We start from the raw sequence: 12,983 nt of genomic DNA on the forward strand, positions 1-12,983 counted from the left end.
TCAGCACCAGTGTGAGGGAAAAAAAAAAAGATGCACTGCCAAACATTTTGGATGGCGTCCCCCGGCTTTTTACAATGATCCATGAGACAGGCAGTGTGCTGCAGGTTTGGTTTGTTTAGCGGGTGGATTCTCCCTGTAGAGAAGGACGGGGTCGGCAAATGAAGGGTTGTAGATGAAATGGTGTAGCTGCCTGCTGTGTGGAGCTGCGACAGGTCCAGACCGCCATCTTCCACATAATAACATAAACATGAGGCCAAGCCTGACCGCTGAGCACTGGGTATACTTTCATTAGCAATCACAGAGGTGTGAAAAAAGAAGGGGTGCAAGCAGCAAAGCCCCAAACACCCACAGAGAGTTGAACAGAGGCAACAGCCATACTAGAAAAGAAACTCAGAGGCTGTACCACCTGTAGATGCGAACAGGGGATTTATACTTCTGTGTCAAGCTACTGGAACCAGAAAGCTCCAAAACCCTGCCACATAATATGATGTAAGCTGACGTGCACCTTCCTGGAAATGTAACTACACATTGCATCCACACAGCAGTAGAAAGTGAGAACCTTTCCGGTTACTTTTTCTTTGCAGTTTTTAAATTTATCAGTGAGAAAATAACAGCTATCGTCCTAGCAAAGGAAGAACAATCACAGCCTCGATAAAAGAATTCCCAGTGGTCGGCAAATTCCTCGAGGGAGATTGCTGAAACTATCAGAATGCACCTGAGGGGATGTACAAAGACAAAACTTGAAGGACAAATGTGTCTGTCTCTGAAAATGAAAAAAGTCAAACCCAAACAACAAAGAGTGGGAACCAAACAGTTTATTTGTTTCTTATTGTGGCTGCACCACACATGAAACACTAGCACAAGCATGAATGCTGGTAACAAAGTTGGCTACTTTTACAGGTTATTTCATAGAGTCAGAGATTCACAGCACAAGTCTAAATACATGTCACATGTCCATCCAAAGTACCTGGAACTAAAAACGTACCTTTAGACCATCCCATAAACACCTGTTAGGACTAGACATGTACTATACTTCATCTGTCAATGCCGAATGCACTCCTGGCTGAAATAAAATACTGCAGGTCCAATCAAACAGTCCAGTCCCCCCATTTCTTTAACAAAGCTTGCTAAAATGGTCAGTTCTGTTGCCAAAAGGGCAAAGGAGGTGATGCCAAAATACAAACATGAATTTTCCTATAACTTTTTTTTCAAATAGCCATCTTTTATATAGAATCTAATTAATTCACTTTCAGCTAATCAGTTAGACCACTTCCAGCTCTGCTGCTTCAGTTGTTTGGGTCTGATGTATGAATCCTGCTTCTCATGAAAGCTTAAGGGTAGAAGATCACTTCGAGCTGTTCTTCTATGTATTGATATTTAAAATATGGTTTTTCCTGGAATGGAAAAGTCCTTGTGCGTGCATTCAGGCTGTTGAGCATCTGAATGTACTTTATTACATCAGGTGTTAATAGTGCCTCATTGGTGGGAGTCAGACGATTACTTTAGTCCCACAGTAACAACAATAAACGGTATGTGGAATGTGAAAAATGAAACTTTTGCAGATGCTACAGATGTGAATACTTTTATCTGCCAGCAAGCTGGTCTATGTGTTAGCGTGTGTGTGTGTGTGTGTGTGTGTGTGTGTGTGTGTGTGTGTGTTTGTGTTTACTCACTGAGAGTCTCCACAGTGATGATGTGATCCTTGCACTGTCGCTGGCAAGTCTCATTGTCCGCAAGCCTTCCAGAATTGAAAAGCCGGCACTCGATGCACTCCCTGAATCAGAGGAGGACAAAGACACGCAAAACATATGCATACATTTTTACATCTACATTCAGGAGGCAGAGATCACTTAACCCAAAAGCCAATCATATGACATTGTTACTGTGCTTCAGTTTGTTATTTTTGCTCTGCTACATCAGCTGTCGAAAGTGCCCCACTGTGCTCTGCTAAAAGACTGGAACTGTCTCTGCTACGAACTGCGACTAAACAGCAAGTGAACCGTGCAGCACACAGAACAAAGAAACCGATGAGTGCATGAACCATTGTTGGTGCAGGTTACAGGAACCTTTCACAGATGCATCAAGCTGCTTTTAAACTTGATTTGGTTCTTAAAAAAAAAATGGTTTTCTACTCTGAGAGCTCAAAGCGCTTTCTTACTACAAGACACCCATTCACACAGAGATCGATACAACACTGTTCTTATACGTCTTTAAGCATTATGCCCAGCATGCTCCAGTGGATGCATTGGGCAAAACTTGTTCTTGTGTATCATGTCAGAAGATCCTTCGACACACAGGCTGAAAGAAGCAGGGATCGGACCACTGATTGTCCAGTTATAGAAGTCTCAGAAATTCTCTGGCACAGCAAATGCACAGTGATGCCTGTCTCTCCTTTAACTTTATACAATTCCACTGTGGAAGCAAAAATCCTGTTTTTAAATCAGTTCTGACCAGCACTTGTTCTTTTGCACAATAAAAAGAACATCAGTTTTTCAACTAAACTTTATCTCTCACAGGAAGCCCGTTGAGAGGAAACGGTAGTTCCATCCTCTCAAAAGCTCGAGCTGCTACACGGAGTGATCCGAGTTCAAACAGCAGACAAATGGTTTCATGTCTTCAGGTCACAAATGACACGAGAGTTAGCTTTGAAGACACGGCATGGGAAGAGTTTTCTGATCAGTCTTCAAGTTAGAGAGGTATGTGAGGTCTTGGTTTTAGACTACTTTGACCTTTTCCTGGAGCTTACAGTTGCAGAGAGCCTGAAGGCCATACTGAAGGTTTCAATTTTCCACCTTATTTCTCACCTATCAGCTGATATTAGCATCCCAAACATGCAGATCAAGCTCCGTCTCGGACTGTGTCTCCATCACAGGTGTAAACCACAGCATGGTACTTACCTCTTTGTGCCGCAGGCATCGGGGCAAGTGGGGCATTTTTCGCAGGTTTCTCCAAAGGCTCCAGGCTCAGTGCACTGACAGCGGCCGCACACGCAGCTGCCTCGCCCGCTGCACATCTGCCCGTCATCTGAAATGCAGCCCGATGTCTCCGTCGAGCAGTTACAGTTGTCGCCAATGTAACCGGCGTGGCATTTACACTCTCCACAGTGACACTCACCATGACCTGCCGAGAGAGAAGCACACAGCAAGTCAGCAGAGAAACGATGTTACAGCGAGGCAGCTCAGATACTGTATGCTATGTGTTTATTTGATTTCACACACAAACAACTGTGCAACGCATCATGTGACAACAGCAGTGGTAAATCTGTTTATCAATTGTTACATGCAGTATGGTGAAATAAAAACAAACAACCGGAAGTGGCCTACTGCAGCAGCCAATCAGATTAAAGATGACAAAAAGGGAGAGTGGGCTTAAAGGGGGAGGAGCTGCCACAGCTTGTTTAAGAAAGTGAATAAATTGAAGGACTGCTCCAGGTCCCAATGTGTGATAGATAACTGTCATGCAAAGTTACTCTAGTAGAGTCTTAAAAAAAAAAAAAAAAAAAGTAACAGCTTCCACAGCTGATGCTGAGTGTAGTCCTTTTCTTCTTTGTTTTTGTTTTAACTCAGCCTGCTGAGTGCTGCGGAGACTCAGGTCGTTTGGAGTGGAGGGCCCACTCCTGAAGACCTTCTATGACTCTGTGGTGGCCTCAGCCATCTTCTATGGTGTGGTCTGCTGGGGCGGCAGCATCTCTGCTGGGGACAGGAAGAGACTGAACAGGCTGATCAGAAGGGCCAGCTCTGTTCTAGGATGCCCTCTGGACCCAGTGGAGGTGGTGAGTGACAGGAGAATGGTGGCTAAGCTGTCATCCCTGTTGGACAACATCTCCCACCCCATGCATGAGACTCTGACAGCACTGAGCAGCTCCTTCAGTGGCTGCGGCACCCACGGTGTGGGACGGAGAGATTTTGCAGGTCTTTCCTCCCCACTGCTGTCAGACTCCACAACAAAGACTTCAACTGATCAAACACACACATCCACACATGTGCAATAAGACTAAGTGCAATACTCCTTTCTGGCATAGTTGTATTTTTACTCAGTTGTATATAGCATTTGTATTCTATTTTTATCCTATTGTGTATAGTATTTTATTTATTCTATTCTATTCTATTCTGTATAGTTGTGTACAGTATCGTATTCTTATTGTATTCCAGTGTTCTCTAATTTTTGCTATATAACTTTGCACTGTCCACTTTCTGCTGTAACAAAACAAATTTCCCATGTGTGGGACTAATAAAGGTTATCTTATCTTATCTTTTTTTTACTGCTGAATGTGTTTGCCTGTCACACCCAAATGAATTTAGCGGCAAAGTTTAAAAAAAAAAAAAAAAAAAAAAAAGGAAGTGAGATCATATATCCACAATGCCAAAAATATAGGAGGCTGCCAGTACTACCCCTCAGCCTTTCCAGTAGATGCAAATGAGTTTTCATTTCAGAATCATATGCTGTATCGGTCTGAAGTTTTTGTAATTACAGGATTTTCTGGGGTTTGAACTAAAATGTGGTGACTTCCTTCTTGAGTTATCAATTTCACAAGATTTTCCATAAAAACTTGACCTCTGACTTTGAGGTCAAAGACGCTGAGATTCAAACTTATCAGAGATTTTTAGCAGATGCTCTCAGTTTCAAACGCCTACGTCACATTCAATTTTGGGCGTCCATGCCACCTGAACGCCCAGCAGGGTGATGACAACACCCCATCGGCCTCTTAGAGCTGAGGGGTAAAAGGCTTCCTGCACACAGAACCCTATAATTAACAACCCAAAAATTGGAGTTGTATGTGATTCATTTCATGGCTTTGGAAATATATTGGGATGCTTTTGTTTGCAAACTTGAATATCATTGAAGAGTGGATTACTGGCTAAGTCTAAGAACTGAAGGACTCAGACTTAGCTAGAAGAACAAAAACTACACCAGTAGCCTGCTGGCTAAACTTCACGTGTGACATGAGATGAAGCCACGTATACAGAGTCTAGCTGACAGTTCATAGAGGAGGTTTTGCTTCTCCTTTGCAACAGTGGGAAGCTGAAACATCTGGAGTATTGCAGTGTTGATCATGCTCTTCTCCTACCAGCACTGAGCAAACTGCCCTGTTTGTACTGCACTCACTGACTTATTGACACTGGAATGGGTCCAACAGGGGGCGCTAGCTCTTGCTATAACTCTGATTTGTTTTGGTTGTCTAAGAACAGCCTGCGGTAAAGAGAGAGCAGTCAGAGACAAGAAGACTTTGATATAAGGACGACAGCAGCTGCAATCAAAGAAGCCTTACTGACAAGCTGATTTCACACCCGCTGTTCCAAGACCCTCCACAAAGACCATATTCATTAATCTGCTCTCAGAGACTGATAAGGAACAGAGAGGAAGGACATACTGTAGGCAAACTATTCCAATACAGACTTTATCAAGAGAAAAGGACTTGTTCTTATGTAGCACGTTTGTACTCTGAGTACTCAAAGCGCTGACCTTGACAGGAAGAAAGATCAGACCTATAAAGATCCAAAAGCCACTTTTGATTTGGCCCAGATTTTGTACCAGTTGCCCTTCCTGATGCAATACTCTCATTCAGTTTTATGACTGAAAGAAGGGTTTGTGTATGTACATGTAATCCAAGCAAACCTAAAGTTTTTATTTATTTAGATTGTTTTTGTTTTGCGGACATGGACAGACAGCTGGAGACATCATGACCATCTACTCGGACTTAAATTTGCCTGTTGAGGTTAATGCATAGTTGGTGCATTGTAATCTAAAATCTCCACAGACACAAAAACAAACGTTTGCACTAGCTGATTGGCTAAAACAAGCAATATGCAGTTATGTTGGACTATGATATATGATCATATAATTAATGAAGAAAATACTGATGAGTTTAATCAGTAATGGAAATAGATTAATCTCAACAATTTAACTATGATGTCAACTATTTAGTCAATCGTGTTATGAAGTCCCAAGATGAATGGTAATGTTTTTAATGTCTGATTGGCGCCTGGTGTTTTCAAAAGCAACGAGTGAGACCACATGCCCATTAACCAATGGCCTGTCAATTGCAAGTTGTTAGTAATTGAGCGTACCCAGGTTAATCCTATTTTCTCACACTTAGAATGGCCAAATTTCACTATGACCCAAAATAAGTCAATGAGGTCATAAACTCATCAGAAAACTGTTTACAGAGGTCAGGGCTGACGGCTGTTTTCCCAGAATTCTATAGGACCAGGAGTCCCTTTGGAACCACACCTGTCGCCCCCAGGTGGCCATAAAAAAAACAAAACATCTGCGTTAGCTTCACTTTTCCAACCCAGAAACTGTGCCCACCTTTTATACTATGATAGCTGTGTTGGAGTAGGCTGCTACATTAAATACTTGACTTTTCCAGTCCCATTTCAAAGCCGTTAAAATGGAAAAAACACTGAAGACAGTTATTTGTGGAGACTAAGAAATAACTGGGTCACTAACAAATGAAATCACTGTTTAGGAGTGGTTGCTACTTCTGTCAAAGGGGCTCTCCTGGCAGTCAAGAAAGACAATCACAGTTTACTGCCAGTCAACATCAGACACTACTAGGAGGAAAAACTGAGCCTCTGATTGGGGCCAGATCCTGAAAGAGGTCACAGAGACTTCTCAAAACCAAGAGGAAACATTTTTTCTAATCATCAAGCAAGTGGTCAGGGTTGTGCAACATACTGTCTGGAATCACAGACATGCAGTAAATTCTCCCTATTCTTGTCTAAACACTTCCTAATTATTCAGTGCATGCTGCAGAACTGTGCACTTTTTTTTTCTCTTAAGAAAAAAAAAAAACAAACCTGAGACCAGTCAAATGAAATCTGTCTAGAGCACCACTCCCATCCCTCAGTCACTGGAGGCACGATGAGTGGCATGTGGCTGACTCACAGTACCAACACTGGGAACGTGTCCTTAGATGACTGCGCTGCTTTGTGGGCATTCAGAGGGCACGGACTGGGATCTCTCCCTGACAGCAGGGGAGGATAAAAGAAGTGTAGCTGTGTTCTAATTCAACATGTCGTGGCGAGCTGCTAATAGATCTGTTGTGTGCAAAAACTCCTCTACTCACAATATTTATGTGAAATATTCATGTGTGTGCTCTTTCCCAGCACTTATGACTGAGCTTTTGGAATTTCCTGTTGTATACAAATCTTGTTTTCTGCATCACACTGCATGGATGCATTTTTTTTCTTTAAATAAATAAAGAAAAGAAGAAGATCAACTATGTACAAGACAAATTCATGCTAGATGTTCATGCTCAACTTTAAAAAAAAAAAAAAAAAAAACCCATGAGCTGTTATTCTCTACTACTGCCAATTCAGTTTTAATTTATATAGCACCAACAGTCGCCTCAAGATGCTTTATATTGTAAAGACACACCTCTACAATTAGACACCGTCCAATGAGCAAGCACTTGGTGACAGTGGGAAGAAAAAAAACTCTTCCTTTTAACAGGAAGAAACCTCCAACAGAAACAGGCACAAGGACAGGACAGAGAGACCGGACAAAAGACCCACTGAGGAAGATAATCATTATTTTTGAACTCTGGCTAAATGCAATATGGTGTATATAAACACAGAGAGTGGAAAGATCATCTGACAGCATTTGTTCTATTTGCTTTTATATTGAGACAATTAAAAAAATGAGAGAGCTGTTGGCTGTTGGAGTAAATATTCACACCTTGATGAGAATGAAGAGAAAGAAGGAACTGAAAGCAAAGAAATTCAGTTTAGGTTTAGCCCGAGTGCACCATCATAGAATAGGTGAAAAGTTCAGTCTAAATCAGATCAGCTGCTCTTTTGCAATGAAAGAAGCCATTTGAATCTGTTTGGGCATCTTATTAAAACGCTTCCCTGGTGCTTTCCTTTTTAAAGGTTTGAGCACAGAAAGCCAGGAAGATTCCCTGGTGTAGAATGGTATCTGGACATGCCACCATGAAGCAATGCGGGAGGAAGCAGAAAAAAATGGAAGAATGGTCAGACTACAGGGCATCGAGTTGCAGGCAAAAACAAATTTGAAATCAGAGTGATCAATAACCGTTCATTAACCAGGCGTCCCAAATCAGGACTCCTGATGAATGACAATACCACTGCAAGCCTTCAGAATGTGTAAATGGTGAACTCTTATAACTACAAAAACAGAGGTGAAATACGGACAACAGCTAACGTCTTCTAATCTTCATGGCTTCATGCCAACAGCAGCGATCCTCTTCTAGCAGTACAAGTTTCCTGTATAACAGACCCCAACTTCCTCATCCAACAGTATAAAAGCAGTTTAGATGAGCACGCTTAAAATTGATCAAACTCCAAGTTAAAGATGTCTTTGTTTCGTCATATGTTAGGTACCGCTTCCTCTCCTAGATGCTGACAGCCTTTGGACCACTGCACCAATTGTGTAATGAACTGGTGTGCTGACAAAAAAAAATACCAGCGATCAACACTTCACGGGTCTACAACAGCTAACCGTCACCATATGCCTTAAACCAGATGTTTGGAGCAAGTGCACATGCTCTTTATCCTGTATTTCCGTCTTGTGATTTAGCTGGTAAGCTGTTTCACTTCTTCTTCTCTGCTGTGAGATTAAGCAGCACTCACAATAAACACAGCTGTAGCGGAGGAGGGAACATGGAAAGTGTTCAGATCCTTCAGAGCTGTGACCTTCCCCTTTAGCTTGCAACTTTTCCATGACGTTTCTCGAGACATTCTGTCAGCCTGGAACAGCAGCCAAGATGAGATAAAATGAGGAAGAGGAAGGAGTTGTTCTGGAGACATCCAGGACTTTTCATTTCTGACATCAGGCTGCTTTCTGTTTCGTCACCACCATCCCAGGCCGTCAAATACATCTTTATTTTCACAATTTTACCCATCTTTGCAGTCAACGGCTGCAGTAAATTCAGCAAAAACATCTGCTTTTCAACATTTCTGAGGTCCGGCTCTAACCAGTGGTTTGTAATATGCCTTCACTAAGGATCTGAGCTTTTTCCTCTTTTTGTGAACTGACAGGAAAGCTGGGGAAGGAGCAGATTGGCACCTGGGCCTCTGCAATAGCCTTAAAGCATATGGGTCACTGGTGAGCTAAACCAGCAGCCAGGCTGAGCATGGTGGCTGCTGCCATCCTGGAAACTGTAAGCTAACTACAATTTATCAATGTACTGTCTTTTTATAGTGCTTTTATCGAATGCTCAAGCAGAGTAGAAAAGTATAAAGCAAGTATAAAGTTGCTTTATACTTCAAGCATCATTCACACACACTAACACAAGTAACGAACATTCACTCTCTGATGAATGCATTGGGAGCAACTCAGGCTTCATTGTCAGGCTTTGGATTAGTATAGGACGCACTCCTGATCCACAGCCATTTAAAAAAAAGTAATGTGTTGATTTGTGTTCTATTCTGTAAGACTTGAAACTGGTGATTGAGACTATAAACTGTAGCTCAGGGGGTAGAGCAGGTCACCAATCACACCCATTCTCACAAGCACTGACTCTAAACTGAATGCTTTTCTAATGACATTCACACACATTCACACTCTGATGGATGCATCGAAGAGCAACTTGGGGTTAGTATCTTGCCCAAGGATACTTGGCATGCAGACTGGAGGAGCCAGGATTGAACCACCAACCCTCCGATCAGTAGGGTGAATGTGGCATGTTGTATACAGCGCTATGAGTACTCCGGGAGAGTAGAAAAGCGCTGTATAAGAATCAGTCCATTTACCATTTAAACTCATCAGAAAAGTGTTCACTGAGCTCAGAAATCAAGGGCCGATTTCTATACAACTGGGTGAGTCACTTCCTGCTGGCCTTTTGCTTCAACCTCACCAAAGCCAAACCAACAACTTGAGTTCATCTTCTGTGTACATGCCAAGTGTTTGAGGTCTGTGAACAGATCCGCATCGGATGGTAATAACGATGCCATCTAGTATTGTAGAGATATACTTGCAGAGTGGTGCAGAGACATAAGCTAATGTAGCATGGCCTAAGATTCACTCGAATTTATACAAAAATGCTATTACAGCTCCAAGTAAAAATATTAGGTAAGAAAAAAGTGCACCTATAATTATTCTTTAGAAATCCCCCAACACAGGAGTATACGATCATCTCACACCACAATATGCTGCATTATATATTCTCATAACACTGGAGCATATAGTATACAGTATAAACATCAGGGGAATATCTTTGGAAGGATTACAAAGACTGAAAAAGAAAAACCAAATAATCTGAGATTACTGTAGTTCCTGTATGCTTAGTAGCTGGCAGCCACCACAAGTGAATCATCAGCCCACTAAAAGATGAATTACAGCCTGTCCCTTCTGTCAGACTGGTGGTTTTTATAGGCATTATGGGATCAAGAATAGATCCTTACATTGCATGTAGCCTGTGAGGGCCTGTCCATATTATTTTTGCAGTGAGAGAGACACATCACATTGTAAACGAGCTTAAACAAATATTTGGAGATTATATAAACGGAAATGAACTTCTGGGGTGTTTTTAGAAGGATATTTGTTCCATCATATTGTACAGACAACAGGAGCTTTGGGCTTTAAACGGGAGCTCAACTAATGTTTCTCAATAAAAGCATCACAGACAAATAAAAAGTCCACAGAGTGAATTGTTTGGGCATCTGGAGGACTGTTGTGCATGTCTGTGCAAACCAGAGCGCACAAAGAAGGATTTGACACATCAGCCTCTCCCTCCCTCTGCGTGTTTTGTGGGTGGAAAATAGGAGAGAGAGAAAAAGATGGACTGGACACAGATGTACAACTCATGAGATGGTTGCAGTTGTAGTTCCAGTTGTTTTTGAACAGCTGGGCATTATTTCTAGATCTGTGAGCTGGAATTACTCAATACTCTGACACTTTGAACATTTGGCTCAAAATGAAAGCCTTCAAATGATGCTATAAGCTCTGAAGATGAAACCAAACAGTTTATGACAGCAGCAGCAACATCAAGCAGCAATTAGCTGCCCCATCAAGCGGAAACCATCAGCTTTACATCGAGCCAAGATTCTTTATCTGGTCTGGAGGAATACAAAGCTCAAGAGGTCAACAAACTGAACTCGGTAACCCTCAGCAGGAATGCAGTGAATGTGCGATATGGTGTGGCAGCCTACAGCAGGAGTGGAGGAAGACTGAAACGCTCCCTCTGCTTCCCACTGCAGAGAGAGAAACAGTGACTTCCTGCAGCGGTGGTCAAAGAGGAGCCTGTGTCTCAGAGGCTGTGATGTTTGGAAGGAAAACGAAGCCGGCAACCTCTGACGTCTCCAGTTGCAGCCTGAACCTATATTGTGGTCTTATGCAAAGCTTCACCAAATATCTGAAATGTTTGTGGTGCAAAGCTAAGTGGAGGTAAAAAGCCTGTATCTGGAGAGGCTCCATTTCCTGTGGGATATCCTGCAGTGCATAATTGGCATAGTTGAGTTCAAATTTTCTAAATAAAGTTGATACAAAAATATGAATGAAAGTAATGATAGAACCAAAAAATCCACAGTTTGAAACATCTTTTCAAAGCTGTTATCTATTCATGTGCAATAAATCTGCACAGTACAGGATGTCAAAAAACAGCCTGTCTGGCACTATTTCTTGACTTTAAATACACACGTAGATGCTTCTTTTTATTAAACAACAAAAACAGAAGAAGCATGCTGCTAAAGAGCATATGTACCAGCAGAGCGCTTATTGTTGTGAGGTGAGATGCTGTCCAAAAAAGACAAACACAGAAAGCCAAAGGAGACAAGAGCTATTAAGAAATCTTTGTAAAAACAAAACTCATTCATATCCCAGCAACAACTCCACCAGGTAAAGCTGCCACAACCAGTCAATGGAGGGCAATTTGGGCCCAGTTCCCAGTGTCAGCATGGACTGCGCTCACCACTGAGTTCAGTGCAGTGTTTTAGGATACTGCGGGGGATGGAACAGAAGAGTTTTAAAAACTGCATGCTGGAGAGGAGAAGGTTAATGTTTGACATACCTGTTCGTCATTTTTGAGAAAAAAAAAAAAAAAAAAAAAAGGTGACTCATGCACGTACTTTCCTTCAAAAACATCAGTCAAATTCCAGCATTAGGTTTTCCCATCTTCCCAAATGACCTTCAAAGCACCCACGAGCCCACAGTTAGATCTGATGGGTGATGATGAGTAATTTCTCCAATCATGACTCAGCCACTCATTCTCAGGTGGAAACCCTGGCAGCTATTCACGGCTGCTCTGCACAGGACTTCCAGTGCTCCTCACTCAGGATCCCCAAAGCTCGATACCAGAATGGCACTGTATAGTTGGCAGACTGGATGCCACTCGAAAACAACAAACACACACGAAAATAAAATAAAATAAACTGGATATGTAGGATTTTGAATGACCAAATATCAGTCAGGGTGTAGTCCTGTCTTCCACGTTTGATCTAAAGTATTATTTATTCTAAAACCAGAGGACCCACAAAAGTAGTTTTGGGTCATTTTTTTCAGCTTATACTGAATACAAAGTACTAAAAGAAATACAATCTATGCATAACAACATTTAAGTTGATAACTATCTTACATAATGCCTGTGGTGGCACTTCTTTTGTTTGACATCATTTGAAGAAGCAAATGACAGAGTGCTCTGTGCACTCATTTCAGAGACGAGACAAATCCATCACAGCAAGGCAGCACCTCCCTGACCCTGGGAAGGAACCTCAAAATATGAGTGTACCACTTTAAATGAGTGCTCTGACAGGAGAACAATATCTCTCTAAACCATTCATCTTAATGACACAGTAGGCTGTAGGGTAAGATTACTGTTTAGTCACAGGCTCAGACTGGCCTCGGAATGTGTCTTATTTTAAACAGAAGCTGCTCGTGTTGGAAGTTCAAGGTTTCAATGTGCTGAAAGGAATATTCCCAAGGGTTCTTTGACTGTACTCTAAAACGGGCTTACAAGAACACGGTTATTGTTTAGAGGATGGCCCTGGTAGACATTTCTCCCCATTTATGGTTCATTGAAACCA

At 42.0% G+C, this 12,983-nt stretch overlaps 1 protein-coding gene across 1 annotated transcript in view; it reads right to left on the bottom strand.

Moving 5' to 3' along the window:
* The window catches only part of itgb5 (integrin, beta 5), a 45,058-nt gene that overhangs the window by 5,079 nt on the left and 26,996 nt on the right, over positions 1-12,983 (bottom strand). The window contains exons 8-9 of the mRNA XM_039599812.1: positions 2,898-3,120; positions 1,674-1,774 (exon numbers count right to left, since the gene is read on the bottom strand). Coding sequence (XP_039455746.1) covers positions 1,674-1,774; positions 2,898-3,120 — 324 coding nt within the window. The remainder of the gene's footprint in view (positions 1-1,673; positions 1,775-2,897; positions 3,121-12,983) is intronic.

The sequence above is a fragment of the Oreochromis aureus genome, linkage group 16, assembly GCF_013358895.1.
Source record: "Oreochromis aureus strain Israel breed Guangdong linkage group 16, ZZ_aureus, whole genome shotgun sequence".
Classification (NCBI taxonomy): Eukaryota; Metazoa; Chordata; class Actinopteri; order Cichliformes; family Cichlidae; genus Oreochromis; species Oreochromis aureus.